This window comes from Papio anubis, chromosome 13 (assembly GCF_008728515.1).
Source record: "Papio anubis isolate 15944 chromosome 13, Panubis1.0, whole genome shotgun sequence".
Classification (NCBI taxonomy): domain Eukaryota; kingdom Metazoa; phylum Chordata; class Mammalia; order Primates; family Cercopithecidae; genus Papio; species Papio anubis.
The window spans coordinates 82,979,865-82,999,415 of NC_044988.1; the positions used below are offsets into that span (position 1 = coordinate 82,979,865).

At 54.0% G+C, this 19,551-nt stretch overlaps 1 protein-coding gene across 11 annotated transcripts in view; it reads left to right on the top strand.

Moving 5' to 3' along the window:
- Window positions 1-19,014, top strand: part of RGS3 (regulator of G protein signaling 3) — a 134,676-nt gene extending 115,662 nt beyond the window's left edge. For 7 of the 11 annotated variants that reach the window (XM_021927235.2, XM_021927237.2, XM_009188224.4 and 4 more), the window contains 6 exons: window positions 4,632-5,606; window positions 12,550-12,614; window positions 15,648-15,749; window positions 16,136-16,197; window positions 16,816-16,982; window positions 18,038-19,014. In XM_021927235.2, the coding sequence (XP_021782927.1) occupies window positions 4,632-5,606; window positions 12,550-12,614; window positions 15,648-15,749; window positions 16,136-16,197; window positions 16,816-16,982; window positions 18,038-18,223 (1,557 nt within the window). In that variant the 3' untranslated portion in view covers window positions 18,224-19,014. Of the gene's footprint in view, window positions 1-2,049; window positions 2,190-3,242; window positions 3,415-4,631; window positions 5,607-12,549; window positions 12,615-15,140; window positions 15,556-15,647; window positions 15,750-16,135; window positions 16,198-16,815; window positions 16,983-18,037 lie in introns of those variants that run through there. The other 4 variants (XM_031654414.1, XM_021927239.1, XM_031654415.1 and 1 more) reach the window with 4 other exon arrangements.
- Window positions 19,015-19,551: the final 537 nt, after the last annotated feature.

The window sequence follows — 19,551 nt, forward strand, 5'->3', positions numbered from 1 at the left end:
CTCCCTTTCTCAAAGGACTTTACAGTTCACAGAGTGCCTTCCTGCCCTTTCTCAGACTTGGTTCCCTTAGTCTCTGGCATAGGAAGCCGTAGGCATCCTCACCCTCTTTCATGGCAGAGAAAACCAAGCATGGAGTGGGGTAGCTTGGGGTCACACAGCTAGCAAATGATGGAGTGAGGATTCCAGTCCAGGTCTTCTGGCTGCATGTCCAGTGCTCTGTTGGTAAAATCCTGGCTGTTAAGGGCCACCCTGAGACAGAGGCAAACCCCAGTTTACACCCCCCAGTGCAGGAAGTGGTTTTCGAGGGCAGATGCGGAGCCCGGCATCCATGGTGGCTGTGATGAATCATCAGAGTGAGAGCTGCAGGTTGTCCCTGGGTCAGCAGACCTGGCTGCTCAGTGAGTAGCTGTGTGATGTTGGACAAGTCACTTCCAGCAGCCCACCACTACCCCCAACCCAACAGCCAGTGGGCGTCTGGGGCCCAGGAGCCAAAGCTGGTATGAGTGTGAACTCTGGGTGTTACAGCTGCCATCCCTCCTTAGCCTGTTCCGAGCTCTGGATTGGATTTGGGAGAGGATTTGATTAGGTCCTAAACAGTGGCTCCATTTAGAGGGCCTGGTTCATTTCCTGTGTGCTTACAGCAGATGAGACACGGGCAGAATTAACCTGGTCTAGTCAAGCCAAAGAAGTGATGGATGGGAAAGACACAGACCCGCACCTCGGAAGGGCGGGGCAGTGGCTTCCAGCACTCTGGACCCAAGGCCCTGGGTGAGCAGGCTGGTCTCCCTGGCACCCTGGCTGGATTCTTATTACTTCAGCTGGTTGTAACAGCTGCCTCACAGGGTCCCCAGCTGCCTGTACTTCCTCTATCAGAGCAATCCCCATGCTCCTTGAGACTAGTTGTCTAACCTCTGTTTTTTCTGCTTAAGTGAGGGCAGAGATTGTGTCTGACTTGTTCCCTGCCGTCCCCCCAGTACCTACCTCAGTGCTTGGAGAATGAATGAATGAATGCATGAATGTGTGCATGCCCCAGTCCTCCCTGCCACCTACAAATCCTGCCCACATTCCCCAGAGCAGCTTTGACACAGCACAGCTCTGCCTGTGGCATTTCGTTGCTCACAGGGCAATCCCATGCCCACTATGTGTTCTGCAACCTCCCCCTCATCTTTGCCTCCCCTCCTGTCCTAATTTTCTCCTACACTTGCCACCCCCACCCCTGGGTGTCCTGTAATTGCTCCAGAGCTCCCGTCAAACCACTTCCCACCCCAGGTCTCCCAAGAACACAGGCCGTACCAAACCTGCATGCAGTCCCTGTTCATACAGGCCTGCCTGGGAGCACAGAAAACCATGCGCTCTGGGCCCTGTTCACCAGCATGTGCTGGTGTGGGATGCACCCAGGTGAGGGGCCTCAGGCAGGACTCCGGGCTGTTCCTCCTCCCTCTACAGCCCCCTGAGGGCCCCAAACACTTGTGTGTAAGGCTGCAAGGAAACAGGGAGAGACCCTGGGCAGGAGATGTGAATTCTAATCTTGCATCAGCCTCTCATTCTTAGGTAATTCCCATACCCTCTGGGACCCCAGGTTTCTTATCTCTAAAATAAGACCATTGATAGCTCCCATTGTGTCAAAAGCTTTTCCAGGGCCAGGCACTGTGAGGAGACTCAAACAGTCCTGTAAGTCCAGTGTGATATCACTGGGCTCAATTCCAGATGAGGAAACAGAGGCTCTGAGGCGTTGAAAGGCTTGGCCGGAGTTGCACAGCTAAAAAGTGGCCCCATTGGGATCAAAATCAGCCTGGCTCGGGTATCTGAGCACATAACCACCGGGCCCTCTGCGAACCTTCCGTCTTGGTTAGTTTCTCAGCTGATCCCTCTGGGTAGGGGCCCTCTGGGGACAGCACCCCTTCCTGAGCGGCACTTCCCCTCCTGGCTTTGTTTGGTTTGGCCTCGATTTAGAACAGAGTTGGCAGAGGCAGGCTGACTTGCATTTCTGGTTTTGGGTTTGTTGCTGCACTTTCCCCAAGGGGTGGGCGGGCTCCGACTGTCATCACGGCTGGGACAGGCCTGGGCCCCACCCTCACCACCCAGGAAAGGGGAAATGCAGCCTGCTCCCCACTCAGTGCCACTCCGTGCCAGGCCCTGAGGGCACCCGGTTGCTGCTTCCTTCCGCCTTTCCCCAAGGACTATCAGAGGCAGGTGGCTGGGCCGGGGGGGGGGGGGGGGGGAGGTCTGGCCATGCCGTAGGGTGATAGGACTGAGGGGCCCCAGGGAGCTGGCTGCAGGGCAGTTTGTTCCTCCTGATGGAGAATGCTCCCTGGAGGGTGGGGAGATGGGCTGGGGACTGGGTTGCTCATGGGGACAGAGATCAGAAGTGGGCTTGAGAAGAACAGGGCCAGAAGGCCTAGGCTCTGGCCCCAGCCTAGCCCCTGATTTGTGCAGGGTGGCTTTGGGCAAGTCACTAAGTCACTGTCCAGACTGGGCCCTCAGCCTTCCTGTCTACCCAATGGAGGGTCTTTCTGTCCACCTGGGAACAGCCTGATGGGACTGAAGCACAGCCCTTAGTTTCCAGATGAGAATTCTGGACTGGAGGCCCTGACATTCCAATTGCCAACACTGACTCTGGTGTTTGACAGAGTTTGGGGTACGTGGGAAACATGTGCCACTGGTTAAGGTCCTTAACTTCAGAATTTCCCTCTAGATCAATGCTTTTTAAATCACTACCTCCAACACCACCATCTCCTGTAGGAGCTTTCCGCCTTCTCCAGCATATGCTCCTGATCTGTTACTCAGGCACGCTGGTTATCCCATTTCATAGGTGGACACCTTGAGGCCTGAAGGTTGGTGACTGGCTCTACCTGACACCCCTGTGTGATTCTAGGTTGCCCTTTGCTCCTCTGGGCCTCAGCCTTTCTGTCTATGCAGTGGGGATTTCGGATCGCTGTTGTTCCAGAGTCTGAGACTATAAGGTCTGAGAGGGCCCTTGTGTGGAGTCACCTCTGAGCTGCAGGCAGGATTTCCAGGGCAAGGCCACAGCATCAGTAGGTACCTGTCTTTGGCCTATGAGCCACAGCCTAAGGCATGCCCTTCCTGACCTTGGCCAGATCATGCTAGAGTCCTCCGAGGCCTCCCTTCCCTTGTCCAGCCACCGTCTCTGCTCTACAGGGCTCCACTTTCACTTTCACGCTCCCAGGCTGTGGCTCTTACCCGTGCCGCGCTTTCACATCCGCTCACATCTGTGCTCCCAGATGCCAGCGTGACCCCTGACACGTGTGTGCAGCAGCCTGCAGCTGCCCCAAGCCATGGCTGATCACTGACTCCCAGCTGTGGGGCTTCACCATTACAGACCCCCCGGGGCTTCAAAGACTTCTCAGCTTCGAGCATGGCCTGTTGGGTATCAGGGCAGCTGTATAATAGTGGGTAAGTCACTGGCCTTTCGACTCAGTGTTGTCATCCTTCAAATGGACATTAATAATTTCTACAATGAGAGCTCTTAACCCACGTTCTGGGGGTACTTACCTCTGAAGTTTTCTGCCAGTGTGCACATGTGCCCACATGTGCACACATTCCCAAGCATCTGTTCAGTTCCTGAGTATGAGTGGGGTATTTCTCTTTCATTTGTTCTCAGCAGCTATGGCTTCTTGAAGGACAGAACCTGGGCTCTAAATAGTTCCACCTCCCGCATTCCTGGACCTTGAGTGGGAGGGGCCCAGCCCAGGCTTGAGAACTGCCTCCCTGTGTGGTTGTGGCACCATGGACACTCCTGACTTTCTCGGGGCCCCAATCTTCTGGTGACATAGCTGCTATTCAGACTTTCATCAAGAGAAACATTCTTCTCTTTGTGCATGAAATCTACTGTTGAGACTCAGCAAAACCCCCTGGGATCCTGAGGGTTGTGTGTGAGGCAGGAGGTGCTGTGTTTTTTGAGGAATCCTTGAGGTTCCTCCAAGCAGTTTAAAAATCCCTGGGTGGGTGATTCCTCAGGGAGGTTCCATGTTTCTGTGACATCTGGTGGGTCCAGGTGTGGACAATATTTTAAAGTTCCGGTTTCATTCCAGTTTACTAGTTTCAAAAAGATACTTAAGCGTTCAGAGCATATTCTTGTTTGAATGACTCATTAGGATTTTTTAAACTTTAGTTCAGGTAGGAGACACCCTGGGCTGGGTTCAGTGACTGCCCTGGGTTTGGGGCTTGACTTGGTTCTGGTCCATGAGCAGAAACTGCCTGTTCTCCTTTATCCCCAGAGGCGACTTTGACCCTGTTTCCTTTTCTGTAAAATGGAGACAGTGATGCTTCTTTTATAAGGTTGCTGGGAAGGCCATATGAGAGAGTGGGGTCAAGCTGCCCTGGCAACTGCCAAGGCAGGAGCTAGATAGACAGTGGTTACCTCTCCCTCTTCTCCTGTAAATGACCAGCTGTGTTTTTGATGGAGCAGAAAGTTCAAGCAAGAAGACAGGGTGAGAATTGTTACACAGCTAAGTCAAAGGGGCTTTTGGGGTTCCATCTGGCACCTCAGCTTTCAGACTGGGGGGCCGGGATTCAGGGTACTGCCTGATTTCATGTCAGCTCATGCATGGTGTCTGGCATCTCGGAGCCTCCTCTTCTGAACCGTTCTTGTTTTCTTTTTTGTTTCCCAGATGTTTGAGACGGAGGCAGATGAGAAGACGGAGATGTCCTTGGAGGAAGGGAAGGGGCCTGGTGCCGAGGATTCCCCACCCAGCAAGGAGCCCTCTCCTGGCCAGGAGCTTCCTCCAGGACAAGACCTTCTACCCAACAAGGACTCCCCTTCTGGGCAGGAACCCGCTTCCAGCCAAGAACCACTGTCCAGCAAAGACTCAGCTACCTGTGAAGAATCCCCTCCAGGCCCAGACGCCCCACCCAGCAAGGATGCACCACCATGCCAGGAATCCCCTCCAGCCCAAGACCTCTCACCCTGCCAGGACCTGCCTGCTGGTCAAGAACCCCTGCCTCACCAGGACCCTCTACTCACCAAAGACCTCCCTGCCGTCCAGGAACCCCCCACCCAGGACCTTCCACCCTGTCAAGATCTGCCTCCTAGCCAGGTCTCCCTGTCGGCCAAGGCCCTTACTGAGGGCACCATGAGCTCTGGGGACCCACTAGCAACCACCGGGGACCAACCTGCGGCCTCCAGACCAGCCTTCGTGATCCCCGAGGTCCGGCTGGATAGCACTTACAGCCAGAAGGCAGGGGCAGAGCGGGGCTGCTCAGGAGATGAGGAGGAGGAAGAGGCTGAGGAGGGGGAGGAAGGGGAGGAAGGGGAGGAGGACGAGGATGAGGACACCAGCGATGACAACTATGGAGAGCGCAGTGAGGCCAAGCGCAGCAGCATGATCGAGACGGGCCAGGGGGCCGAGGGTGGCCTCTCACTGCGTGTGCAGAACTCGCTGCGGCGCCGGACGCACAGCGAGGGCAGCCTGCTGCAGGAGCCCCGAGGGCCCTGCTTCGCCTCCGACACCACCTTGCACTGCTCAGATGGTGAGGGCGCCGCCTCCACCTGGGGCATGCCTTCGCCCAGCACCCTCAAGAAAGAGCTGGGCCGCAATGGTGGCTCCATGCACCACCTTTCCCTCTTCTTCACGGGACACAGGAAGGTGAGAAAGCTAAACGGGGAGGGAGAAGGATACATGCAATGTGGGGAGGGCTGGCCCAGGGGCTGCAGGGAATGAGCAGTCACCGTGTTCCACCCCCACTGTCCCAGCAGCCTCCCAGCGAACCTTCCACCTGTTGGACAGAAGGTAAAACTGAGGCCCACTGGGACCAAGAAGGCAGAGCCTGGACTTAAACCCATGACTTTAGGACTCTAGATGCTGTGTTCTTATAGCTCCACTGGTCCCCACAGAAAGCAGAACAGGTGTAGCTTAGCCCAGGCCATTGTGTATTTGGATTTAAAAGATCTGAGGTAGTAGCTGGAGAAATAGAGTTACAGCTTAGCCAGACTAGAAATCCATCAGCCAGTCACAACAACAACACACATTTATTCCGTATCCGCATTATCCTAAGCAGTTTACATTAACTCATTAACTCTCACAACGGCCCTTTGAAGTAGATAGTATTTTGGTGCCCATTTTACAGCAGAGGAAACCGAGGCAAAGAAAGGTTATCTAACTTGCTCCAGGTTACACAGTTTATCAGTGTCTGAACCAGAATAAGAATCTGGTTCCAGGGCCAGTGCTCTTAACCAACCACCACAGTGTTTGCCTCTCATTAATATTTGTATGTAGATAAATAAGTATTTATCGATTTCCTGCTGTGTACCAGGCCCTGCGCTCTGCAACAAGGCAGGAGCCACAGAAGTGTGTGAGGCCGGTCTTAGCCTGAGAGAAATAAGTTATCTGTGTGAGCCTCGAAAGTGGCCTAACAGTGAACAGATTGTGCCATGATCTTGAAGTCCACGAGCTAGTTTGGGTCTGGGCTCTGTTTCTTACTACGTGGCTTTGGTTGAGTCACTCAACTCCTCTGAGCCTTAGTTTTCTTCTCTGAAAAGTAGGGGTTAATAGCACTCACATCCCAGAACAGTTGAGGATGAATGGAAGAGGCTGGTGCCTGACAACACTAGCCACATGAGCGGTGGCCCTCAGGGAATGATGGACCCCACTCCTTCTCTTGAAATGCAACAGCCTGTGCAAGGTGTTGGTGTGAGGCCAGGTGAATAGGGATGGTCAGTGCCCATGGAGTGCAACTGACTCAGAGATCTAGAACTTCAGGAGGACAGACCCCAGGGCCTAAGGTCATCAGGGAAAGCTGCTGGAGGAAGATACCTCTCAGCCTGGCCTTGAAGGTTGAGCAGGATTAGAATAAACAGAGAGGTAGAGGCAGGCATTCTTTGGCTAGAGCAGAGCATTCCTAAAGGGCAGATGCCTGGCACAGGTGCTGCTATTCCTCCCTCCAACCAGCAGCAGACATCACTAACGGATTCCAGCATACTTCTTCACCAAGTTGGGACATGTCCTCAGAAGCCTGCTTAGCTTCTTAGCCACTAGCAAGAAGGCAGACTTGGCATCTGGGGAGATGCCTTCTGCTGAAAGCTAGTCATTCTCAAAGGGCAGGCTGGGGCCCTCCAGAAAAGGGTCTTGAACTTTGGCCTGGGAACTGAATCTCCTTTTCCTCATCTGTAAGCATGTGTGGTTCTCACACTGTGGTGTGCTCCGGAATCACCAAGGGGAAGTTATTAATATATGATTCCTAGTCCCCATACCCAGAACTCTAGAATCAGAATCTCTAGGGGTGGTTCCCAGACCCTGTATTTTAAACATGCCCTGAGGGATCATGATCTTGCCAAAGTTAGAATATCACCATCTTAGGCCATTTCTTGATGGTTTCTACAAGAGAGAGTCCGGAATGCTGTCCTTCCAAGGCAAGGCCTCAGGCTCACTCAGATCAGGCCTGGCCACTCCTCTTAGGAGGGCGGTTGAGGCCCACCTGCCTTGGGATTCCCAATCCTGATTCCCCCACTATACCCTTCCCAGTTCCATTCCCCCCACCACACTTGCTCCAATAAAACTATTTATATACAGATAAATTCACACACATTCATGTGTATGCATCTATCTAATTCCCCGGCTCTGTTGGCCTCAGCTCCTATTTTGGGACAGATACTTATGCCTGGGAGTCCAGCAGGCCTGGACCAGCTCTCTTTTGTCTCAGCTTCCTCCTTTGGGTTTCCAAGGTTCCCACTGGCACCCTCCCCTGTCCCACCAACTTTTAGCCGGTCACTTCCTTTCTTGTGTTTGAGTGGCTGAGCTGGCAGAGACATCTGAGACTGCCTCCAGCCTGGTGGTGGCCACCCTTCCATGTGGCTTCCACACCCCAGTCCCTGAACCCTTTGCCATTCACATCCTGCCCTGTCCTGCCAGCAGCTTCAGTACGAAACCCACCCTTGTCAGAAGGAGATGAAGCCCAGATGGGACAAACACCGTGGTCTAGCTCCATCTCTTACTGGTACTGGGCCTTGGGCAAGTCCCTGCCCCTCTGTGAGCCACAGTTTCCTCATTGGTGAAATGGGTATGGTAATAATCCTTCCTAGGGTTGCTGGGAAAATTAAATAGCTTAACACAGGTGAAACATTTAGGGGAGTACCTGGCGCTCAGCACCGGGGGGGTGCTGCATAAATGGTAATCATGTGATGAGGAGGGGGAGGGAGAGAAGAGCAGTAACCAGGGTAGTACTGGCTGTGCCACCATTCAAAGTATCAGCAGACCCCATTTCTCACCTTCCTGACGCTGCTGCAAGGTGGACAGGCACTTGTCTTACAGTGGGAGGCTGAGGCTAGCAAGAGATGTTTTGTCCCCAGCCACACAGCAGCAAGTGATGATGGCGCTGGACAAGGCCTCACCCTTGTCCAGTCACTCCTCTGTGGCTCTACTGCAGACCCTGTGACCTCATGCTGATGAGGGTCCAGGGGTGGGGGACTGGCAGAGGGACCGCGGTGGGTTCCCCCATGACTTCTGTCTTCCTGGCTTTGGCCTGGCTCTTCTGGGAGGGTTCCCTGATGCTGATGGGCCACTATTCCCAGGCAATGCCAGGCAAGAGGTGAAGAGGGCAGGGGTGAAGTGTTCAGGCTGTGGAGTCAGACAGACCCAGGTTCAAGTCTCAGCTCTGCCTCCTCCTCCCTGGCTCTGAGACCTTGGCCAAGTTGCTTCTTTCTCTGAGCTTCGGTTTTCTCTTATAAATGGAACACAGGAGTTGTCCCAAGGGTTCCAGGGAGCAGTACATAGAAAGCTCGGGCTGGTCATTTGTGCTGCCGTGCAGATAAACTGAGGCTGTCCAGAGTGCATGCTGCCTGCCACAGGATGACATTCAGTCTCGCCGTTGTCACCACTCCACACTCCTGTTATCCTGCTGTCTTGTGTGCTGAGTAATTTCTACTGCGAGTAGGAATGTCAGAACAGGCAGACCTCAGAGATGGTCGGCTCGGCCATGGTGATCTCACAGATGGGCCAACTGAGTCCAGAGAGAGAGAGCACCCCCTCCGCCACCCCTCACCCCGCCCCCGCTGCCACCCCCCATCCCCCACGATTCTCCAGCTGTCCGTCCTCTGGGTCTGGCACCCTGTGCTGAGTTGAGTGGTCTCATGGTGCCCCCTGCCGCCAGACCCCTGCCTTCCTGGCTGCTCCCTGGAGGCCCTGCAGAGCAGATCCACAGGCGTTTTTCCTGGGGAGTCAAGGAAGCCCTGAAGAATCATTGTGTTTGGGTCCAGGATGCTGCCATTGAATTCTATTCCAGCCTTTCTCGCTCAGCTGAGAGGGTCATGGGCTATTCTTTGACAGTGAGGAGACCACAGGCTGCAGCCCTTCCCTGGCCCTGCTTCCTTCCTCCCGTACAGGGGACTGGTCTGGGCAGAGGTGGTCCACAGAGGGTGCCAGCCCTGTTTCATAAGCTCCCATGTAGGTCAGAGGTCAGACAGGAGGACCCAAAAAATGCCTTCCAGCTCCAAGATGATAATACCTTCAAGTCTCCTATTTTTAAAAAGCCTAAAGAATTATTTCGGATGTGTAAACAAGTAAGTATAGAGTTTAGATCCACTGTTTCCACGTGGTTCCATGGGGCCTGCCAGGCTGGGCTGGATCAGAGAGGGCAGCCATGGATGGCCAGGGAGCCCCAGAAGTTCAACCAGGACCAATAGGGGAAACCAGCTGAGCCCTGCTTACAGACAAGCCTTCTGTCACCAGTGGGCTCTGGACCCAGACCACAATTCTCTGCTACTTGCCAGTTCAGAGAGCCCAGGCCAGTTACCAAACTGCCTTGGGCATCGGTTTCCTCAGCTGCACACTGAGGGAAATATCAGTAACTAGCTCTTAGAATTGTTGCCAAGATTAAATGAGATAAAGTATGTTAAAACACTTCGGCCCAGCGCCTGGCATGTAGTGAACGCTCAATAAATAATAGCAAAACCCACATTAGCTGAGAGTACTTGCTCACTGCTGTGTGCTGGTTGCTGTGCTGAGCACATCCCCTGTGTTAACTTACATAATCCTCACCACAGCCCTTTGAGGGAGGTCCAGTTATTATCCACATTTTACAAATAAGGAAACTGAGGCACAAAGAGGGATGTAACTAAGGTCAATGAGCTAATAAATGATTGAGCTAAGCTTCAAATCCAGGCAATGAAAAATCTACACTCTTAACATTACTATAATTATAGTTATAATTACAGTAAGAATTATAATTATTATTCCAAGAGGTGGTGAGCTCCTAGTCCCTGGAGGTGGCTGGATGAGGCTGGGCAGGGCCCGGGGATTCTGCCTGGAGTGAAGGAAGGGCTGCATGATCCTGGACTCACCTCCATCTGCTTTTCAGCTGGACAGGGTCGCATAGTGAGACGGTAGGGAGAAGATGGAAAGGAGAATTGCTTTGGAGGGCCTTTGCAGGCTGGGCCCTGGGCAGGCCTTGCTGCAGCTGTGGGAGGGAGGAGTCGGGGGGGCCACTCTGGCCCCCTCCAAGGTCAGAGGCCAAAGCCTCCTGGCAGCTATGGGGAGTCCCTAGGGCTGGGAATCAGAACCCAATTTTTTCACCTCAATTTCTCCTTGGCCCACAGCCTCTTCTTGGTGCTGGGGTTTCCCCAGCAGCCCAGGGGGCCGACTCCCAGGGCCAGAGCTGCCCAGCACCTCTGTCAGGCTGCTGGGCTTGGGTCAGTCCCTGCTGAAGACACTCCTCCCCTCAGTGGAAGGAAGAGCCCATTTCACAGCAGCACAGAGGCTGGGGATGGCCGCTGGGTGGGAGTGGTCCCCAGGCCCATTGTGTGGAGCCGATAAAGTACGGAAGCTGAGGTTAGAATGGGAGGAAGCCCAGGGCCCGAGGGCTCTTTCCCACGGGTGGGGGCCTTGGGCATGGCCTCACCGGGCCAGCATGATTGCAGCCTGTGTGTGCACTGAAGGGTGCACTGAATGGTGACAGTGGTAACACTCACTGGGCAATGACCACTGGTTACTGAGGTTAGTGTAGGTGCCAGGACTGGGCCTTGGGGTCCAGAGTTTATCCTGGTGAACCTTCCATCAGCCCTGTGAAGTGGCTGTCACTATGCCTAAGCCATAGCTAAAACAATGGAAGCCGAGAGGCTAGGAAACTTACCCAAAGTTGATGAAAGCAGGATTTATATCCAGGTCTGGTTCCAAACCCTTGCTCTAAAATCACACACCATATGGTGTGTGCCCCTGTGTGCACGTACACACATGTGTGTTTACAACTCTGGTGGGGCAGCATTCTCAGGAAGGAGGCAGCACTTCCCCAGTCTTTCACGGGAAACATTAAAATGTGTTCTGACCTTGCATTTTTGAGTAGCAGCATCATCTGGTGGAGAAACACAGGTCTTGAACTGAGGCAGATTCCACCTCTGTCACTTACATGCTGGGTCTCCTTGGGGAACTGACTTAAATTCTCTGAGCCTCTATTTACTTTATAGGTTTATTGTGAGGTTTAATGAGATAAGTATCTGAATTATGCCCCATCCAGGGTCTGGCCTATAGTATGAGCTAAATGAAGGTATAATTCATCCATCCATCCACTCATCCACTCATTGATCCATCCACCTACCCACCCACCCACGCATCCGTCTATTCACCCATGCATTCATCTGTCTATCCACCCACCCATCTGTTCATCCATGCATTCATATATCCATCCACTCACCCACTCTTCCATCCATCCACTCATGCATCTATCCATCCACTCATCCATCCATCCACCCTCCCACCCACCCACCAACCCATATATTCATCCATCCATCCATCCATCTACTCATCTATCCATTCACCTATCCATCTATATCCATCCATCCATCCATCCATCCATCCAGGCAGGCAGGTGGGAGACTCACAAAAGCATTCTCCGGGGAAGGAATTGCACATGGAGATGAAGACCTTCTGTTGGTTGGAAGGCAGAGTTGAGGAGGTTGCTGAAGTAGAGGCCAGGCTGGAGAGAGAACTGAAGGAATTGTAACTGATGTTAAAATGGAACTTTCTGCCCTAATCCTAAGATGGTAGATCCAGTCATGTTATGGAGTTTGGACGTTATCCTGAGGGCACTAGGGAGCCATGGAAAGCTATAAGGCAAGAGACGTGCGCTCAGGCCTATGTAATGATTTATTTTATACACTACTGACCATCTGAGGTTTCCTTTGAGCTTCAGAATCCTGACTTAGTCATTATGATCCTGATTTTAGAAATGAAGGAACAGAGGTGCAGAAAGAGGCAGGGATTGGCCTAGTGACGCAGCAGAAGCCCTGCTCTCTCACCTGCTCACTGCCTGCAATGAAGCCTCTGTCATGAGTGCCAGCTGTCTGGCTTCTCCCCAGTAAGCTGGGGGCCTGAATGTCCCAGGAGGAGATCCCTGTGGCCAGAGGGTCTGCCAGGCCGATTCCACTTCATGGCCAGGCTGTTCCCAGCAGGGGGGTTTCCCTCCCTCACCTGTGTGCCGGGGGTGGGGGCTTTGGGGGTGGGAGGAGTTGGTGGCAGGGACTGTTGGGTCTCCAAGCCTCTCTTTGCTTAGGCAGGAGCTCCTGAGTGCCCAGACTGCATCGTGTCTGTCTTCTCTCCACAGATGAGCGGGGCCGACACCGTTGGGGATGATGACGAAGCCTCCCGGAAGAGAAAGAGCAAAAACCTGTAAGTTGGGAAGATCACTGGCTTCTGCACTCCTCTTCCTCCCCTGCCCCAGGGGTCTCTCCTCTAGGGGTCCAGGTGGGGAGAAGGGGTTGTGCCTGGTCCCACCCACAACCCCAGACAGACACCACGGAAAAACTGGATCTTGGAACTTTGCAGTGACCCCAGAGTGGCGTTACCTGGGTCCTGAGCATTCTCTCCAAGTGAGGCAAAGTGCTGATTCAGTACCCGGAAGACAGTGAACCAGAGGCCACCAGCCCGGTTGCCCTGGCTTTAGCCCAGCTTCTGAGCCAAGCATGGACCAAATGGCTTCGACAACTCCTTTGCTCCTTCTGGGCCCACGAGTGACCTGAGAAAGGGTGGAACTAACAGTCATGGGGCTCCTCTTTCTCCTCCTGAGTTCCTGAATGTTAATAGTCTCAGGCGTTGCCGGGAGGGGGCGCTGCTGGCCCAGCTGCCGAATCCCGCACTCCCCAAGCCTTTCTGGCCACACTCAGGCCTTCTTATTTTGGGGGGTTTGTTAGATGTGTCAATGAAAAAGACGTGTGTGTGGGTTCTCCTCAGGTCTCCTTGTATCCCCAGGCCTAAGGCCCTGGAGACTCGGGGGAGGTATAGGGAGGAGGCAGTGGGGTGCGTGCACAGTGACCCCCCCCAGAGGAAGCCCCTCCCTTCCAGGTCCTGTAGCACCCACCACTAGGCAGGAATTGGGCTATGAGGAGGAGCCTCCTGCAACCCTTTTCCCTGGCCTTGACCTTGGGTGGGGTCCACTACCCTAGAAAACCTTTCTCGCCCCAGCTGCCTGGACCTCTCCAGTTTTCTGCAGCAACTGTTGGCTTCTCTTACTCCACAGCCAGTTGCACTTTCTTAGCAAGATGAAATGCACAAACCAAAACAGTCCTTTGCACCAACCATCTTCACTTAACCTTTTGTAGGATGAGAGAGGGTCCAGGGGGTGCCAGGACTGTTGAATGTGGCGCTGAAGTGGGAGGGGAGGGAAGCAGTGTGTGGCAGCAGAGGGCAGGCACCCCGGGTGCTGGAGCTGCCCTGTCTAGCCTCCTTTCAGTGTAGGTGCTACCTTTTGAATTGCCTGAAGCCCACACATTTTTTTTTTGGAGACAGAGTCTCCTTCTGTCACCCAGGCTGGAGTGCAATCTTGGCTGGCTGCAACCTCTGCCTCCCAAGTTCAAGCAATTCTCGTGCCTCAGCCTCCCAAGTAGCTGGGATTACAGGTCTGTGCCATCACACCCAGCAATTTTTTTTGTACTCTTAGTAGAGATGGGGGTTTTGCCATGTTGGCCAGGCTGTTCTCAAACTCCTGGCCTCAAGTGATCTTCCAGGCTCAGCCTCCCAAAGTGCTGGGATTACAGACATGAGCCACCACGCCTGGCCTCTGAAGCTCACACTCTTAAAAGCTTAGATGAAGAGTCTTAGAACATGTAGGGTAATAATAAAAATAATCATTATTGTTTATTATGCCAGGCACTGTTCTGTGCGTATTTCATATGTGATCTAATGTAATCTTTACCACTACTTTTATTTTACATCCCGTTCTTTCTTATTGACCTTACCCTTATTTTACAAATGAATAAACTACTGTGCAGAGGCTAAGTTACATGGTAAGAAAGTGGTGGAGCTGGGACCTGGAGACCTGGCCTGCTGGCTTCTGTTTGACAGGAAACAGCTCGACGGAGAAAAAAGCTTGATAGGAAACTTGAGAGGTCAGGAAACTTGTCAAGGGGCGCACAGCTGGTAACTGCTGGAGCTGGGATTTGAACCCAAGACTGTCTGGCTCCAAAGCCTGGGCTCAGCCTCCCCGTAGGACTCTCCTTCATTAGACAGGGTGTCTAGGTCTTAGTGCCATTTTAAGCTTGAAGAGCTTCAGAGGTATAAATGCTTCAAACTTACCAAACCCCCTTGAAAGATTAAAATTAAAATTTCTTTTGCACGTCTTTAGCTTTGTGATTTTTGAATAATCAATTTCTCATTTTCATTTTTGGTTTCAGTGAGCATTTTCCATCTTTGGGAGGATGGAGACCAAAACTTAAAGTGAAAAATTAATTATTAAAAAATCACAAAACTATGCACACAACATTACATAATTAAACTTTAAAATGGTGTTTTTGTAAGTTTATAGGACTTCTGCTTCTGAAGTTATTCAGGCTTAAAACTACTAAGACGTTGGGGAACTGCTGTATATTCATGACTAGAAGTCGCCAATGCGGGTGACTGAGGCTGAGAGGCCGGCTGGCAGGAGCCATTCTCTGGGAGGTGCCCTGTACAGGGGGTCTGGGGAAAACGGGGGCGAACGTGAGCAAGAGGCATTTAACCCCTTTCTGGCCAGCAGTTTCACCCAGTGCTGAATTCTGCTGCCTCCTTGGGGACTGACAAAGCTAAAAATGGTTCTTGGCTAAAAATAGCCAGTCTTGCCACCCTGGTGGGCAGAGCCTCCCCTGGCTCCCTCCTTCCCTCTCAGCAATTTGCTGACTTGTTGTCCCCCACCCCCAACCACTGTCTTCCTGCTGCCATAGTAACGAGGAGGCCAGTCACAAATAGCTGGGACTGGCTTCCTGCCGGGGCGGCCCCAGAGGCTGTCCCTTGCAGACACATGCCCCTTTCACGGCTCCCTCTCAGGGTTGGCCAGAAGGAATTTTTTTTTTTCCGCTCCCCGTCCTGGTCCCTCCCATTTCCTGGCTCCTCCTGTCTGAGTCCCAGCCCGGCTTGTGCCCGGGAGTCCAGTCATCAGGCCAGGATTCCAGCGAGCGCGTGTGGCTGCAGCCTGCACCGTTGCTGCCAGCTGCCCAGGACGCGGGGTAGGGGACAGGAGCCAGAGGGGTGTTTCCTGCAGACCATTCTGCGGCCCCAAGGTGGGGGGCCCTACAGAGATGCTCCGAGGCATGTACCTCACTCGCAACGGGAACCTGCAGAGGCGACACACCATGAAGGAGTAGGTGCCCTTGACCCAGCTCTCCCGACCCTGTATTTGCGGGGGGCGAGTGGGCCAGGCTGAGCAATCCTCTTTTCTGCTTCTGCCCCCAGAGCCAAGGACATGAAGAACAAGCTGGGCATCTTCAGACGGCGGAACGAGTCCCCTGGAGCCCCTCCCGCGGGCAAGGCAGACAAAATGATGAAGTCATTCAAGTAGGTCCTCCCTGGCACCCTGGGACCCTTTGGGGACTCACTGTCTCCCCGGGGAGTAGGACTGAGTGCTGGGTTGAGGGGAAGGGGCTTGCCGGCTTGATCCAGCTCTGGGGAGACAGAGGCTCTCACAGACGGAGCCGCGTACCTGGCGAGCAGCTGCCCTCACAGGGAGGGGCTGCCCTAGGGGCCAGGCTAGGTGGGATGGAGGTGGGGGCTGGAAGGGACCCTGGCCCCAAGAAAGAGGGTGGGCCTCCTTCCTGGGTGCCCCAGCTGGGCTCAGCTACAGCCTGGGCCCAGGGCAGTAAACAAAGGCCTCCAGGCCCAGCTTCCCCCCAGGTCCCCAAGCCTCTCAGTGCCCTCACTGTGTTTCTTCCCTCACCCCTCAGGCCCACCTCAGAGGAAGCGCTCAAGTGGGGCGAGTCCTTGGAGAAGCTGCTGGTTCACAAATGTAAGTTGCGCTGGCCTGCTCCTTCCCTGCGCCCTCCCTCCCTCTCCCCTTCGCCCCCATCCAGACCCTGTGTAGCTGGTGCTAGAGAGGCTGCCTTCCCTTTCCTGGGCCGTCAGGGTGTCCTTGCTGTTGCAGAGAGGCTGAGCCCAAGCCAAGGCCCTTGGTCTGGCCTTTGAGCCAGCTTCTGCCAGCCCCTCCCCATCCATGGGAGTTGGCACTGCCTGCCGGAGGCCCGTGGGACCTGTGTGCTCAGATCCATATTCCCAGAATAAGAATAAACATTTCTAAGTACTGAGGGCTTTCACGGGGAGTAATGTGCCTGCCATCTCATGGACTTGGTCCCATCGGCTCCTCTCATGGCTCCGTGAGACAGAATCGATAGTCCCCATTTCACAGATGAAGACACTGAGGCATAGAGAGGGAGAGACCCGGCTGAGACCTTGAAAGAGGCAGTGGCAGGGCTGGGGCTACATCCCAGGGCTCCTGGCTATCAGAGATGGGCATTGTACTCAGTTCCCAGCACGCCCATATTCAAAGTCCTGTAGGGGTAAGCTGGGGGGTCTTAAGGGTAGGAGAAGCTGACTCTGCCTCTTACCCCAGGATCTGTTCTCCTCACAGACGGGTTAGCAGTGTTCCAAGCCTTCCTTCGCACTGAGTTCAGCGAGGAGAATCTGGAGTTCTGGTTGGCTTGTGAGGACTTCAAGAAGGTCAAGTCACAGTCCAAGATGGCATCCAAGGCCAAGAAGATCTTTGCTGAATACATTGCGATCCAGGCATGCAAGGAGGTAGGACCTCAGGGCAGACCCTCAGCCCCTCCAATCCCCAGGACCCAGTGGCTCTTCAGCTGCAAGGTGGCAGCCAGCAGCATAGGAAGGGGAGAGTCCAGAATGACTCCATGAGCCCAGGTCCCCAGCGGGGAAGATGCAAGCTAAGATCAGGGGAAGAACAGAATCCCAGTTAGTAATAAAAATGGCCACCACCAAGGCACTGCCACATGCCAGGCATGTGCTGAGCCCTTTATGTATGTGCTCTCATGTTTAATCCTCACAACAACCTGTGGAACAAAGAGACAGGCTGGGTGCGGTGGCTCATGCCTGTAATCCCAGCACTTTGGGAAGCCGAGGCAGGCGGATCACTTGAGGTCAGGAGTTCGAGACCAGCCTGGCCAACATGGCGAAACCCCGTCTCTACTAAAATTACAAAATTAGCCAGGTGTGGTGACAGGCACCTGTGGTCCCAGCTACTCAGGAGGCTGAGGCAGGAGAGTTGCTTGAACCTGGGAGGCGGAGGTTGCAGTGATCCGAGATCGCACCGCTGCACTCTAGCCTGAGTGACAGAGCAAGACCCTGTCTCGGAAAAAAAAAAAGAAAGAAAAAGGAGACAGCCTCAGAGAGATAAATCTTAATTGCTCCCATCTATTTAGCGTCTACTGTGTGCCAGGCAGGATGTGCAAAGCACATTATATGGATGATCTTGCTTGGTTTTCACACTTTGAAAAGTTATTATTATTGCTAGCTGGTAGATTAGACAACTGAAGCTCAGTGCACTTAAGTGATTTGCTTAAAGTCACACACCCGGGTGTGGCACTGCTAGGATTTGAACCCAGGAAGCCTAACCCTCGGAGTGGTATTTTCAGCCTTATAAATGCTGCCAGCCCCGCAGGAAATGACTGAGCCAGGACTTGAATCCTCTGGTCTGAGGGTCTCCACTTCAGATGAACCTTAAGATGTGGGCAGAGGGGCTTGGAGGTGAGAGGCTGGATGGGTCCCTTCCAGGCACATGGGCCCTCCGGTCAGTCCCCAGCAGGCAACCCTGACCACGTGCCCCTTTGCCTTCGCAGGTCAACCTGGACTCCTACACACGGGAGCACACCAAGGACAACCTGCAGAGCGTCACGCGGGGCTGCTTTGACCTGGCACAGAAGCGCATCTTCGGGCTCATGGAAAAGGACTCGTACCCTCGCTTTCTCCGTTCTGACCTCTACCTGGACCTTATTAACCAGAAGAAGATGAGTCCCCCGCTTTAGGGGCTGGCCACTGGAGTCGAGCTCAGCGTTCACACCAGGCGGGCTGGGTCTCCTGCCCACCTGCCTCCCTCCCCACTGTGACGGAGGGGGCAAGCAAGCCCCCAGAGGCTGTGTCTCTGGACAGATGGATAGACATACGGAAGCGAGGCCTGGACCAAGAGAGGCCCAGGCTACTGGAGGAGTAGAAGGATGGGCCCCGTGGGGTCCCCACTGCCCCGGTACGAGGGGGCTCAAGGACCCTGGCAGGTCAGGGGCCCCGGCCGAGCCAGATCTGGAGCTGCTGCTCCCTGCTTCGGAGACCGCGGAGGCTTCATGTTGACCAAGTTCCTTAAAGAACTGGCTGATGGGGCAGGAGGTCCAGGCCTGGGCTCTCGGGCCCTCCTGGAGGGCCATTGGAGCTCGCAGCTCAGACCCCCACTTTGAGTTTTATTTATTTAAATAGTAGTTGGATGCTTGGCACGTTGTCCTGTAATAGGAAACCCTTGCCTCATCAGTTTTCCTGATTTACAAGTGCAATATTTTAGCCAATGCCTTGTGAGAAGCTGCCACGCAAAGGTGGACATCATTCTTCAGCTTCAGCGGATGTGCTTGTCCCGGGCACCAGTGGTGGGCAGCTGGCCTTCTGGACTGAGGCAGCCTTGGGGGACACTGCAGTCTGGCTGCACACAGAGATCTGGCACCCCCTGGGTGGGGTGTCCCTTGGGGGCTTTTGGGAAAGCATGGCACCCTCAGACCACACAGTAGCCGAGTTCTGGAGCAAATAAAAGGCCTGTGTTATTTCTTGTTCATGACCCTTTTTGTGTGTTCCTGGTCTCAAGCCTTCCCAGGGTGGCTGGGGCTGGGAGGGTTGGTCGTTGGGCTGTTGATTCAGCCACTTCTCTCTTGCCATCACCTGCCCCCATCCTGGAGCCAGATACACTGATACACTAGTGAGGGCTGCTTTCGCACGCCTTCCTCTGTGCCAGGCATCGTGCCACTCATTCTAGTGGTCACTGCATCTCCTCCCCAAGCCTGGGAGGTAGGGCTTATCCCCATTTTACAGATGAGGAGATGGAAGCACAGACAGGGAAGGTCACGTAGCCAGCAGGTGGCAGGGGTTCAGCCCAAGTCTGACTGGCTGCAAAGCCTGCACTCTGCCGGCTACAGGATGGAGTCCTTGCTTGTCACCAGCTGGCCACATGTCTTTCAGCAAGTTCCTTCACTTCTCTGCCTCGCCACACCCTGAGGTTCGAATAGAACTTTCACTTGGTGCAGGGATGGCTAGTGAAGGTGGATGGGGCCAGAATCTCGGGAAGGGTGGTGGTGAGCTTGTGGAGGCCTCTGGACAG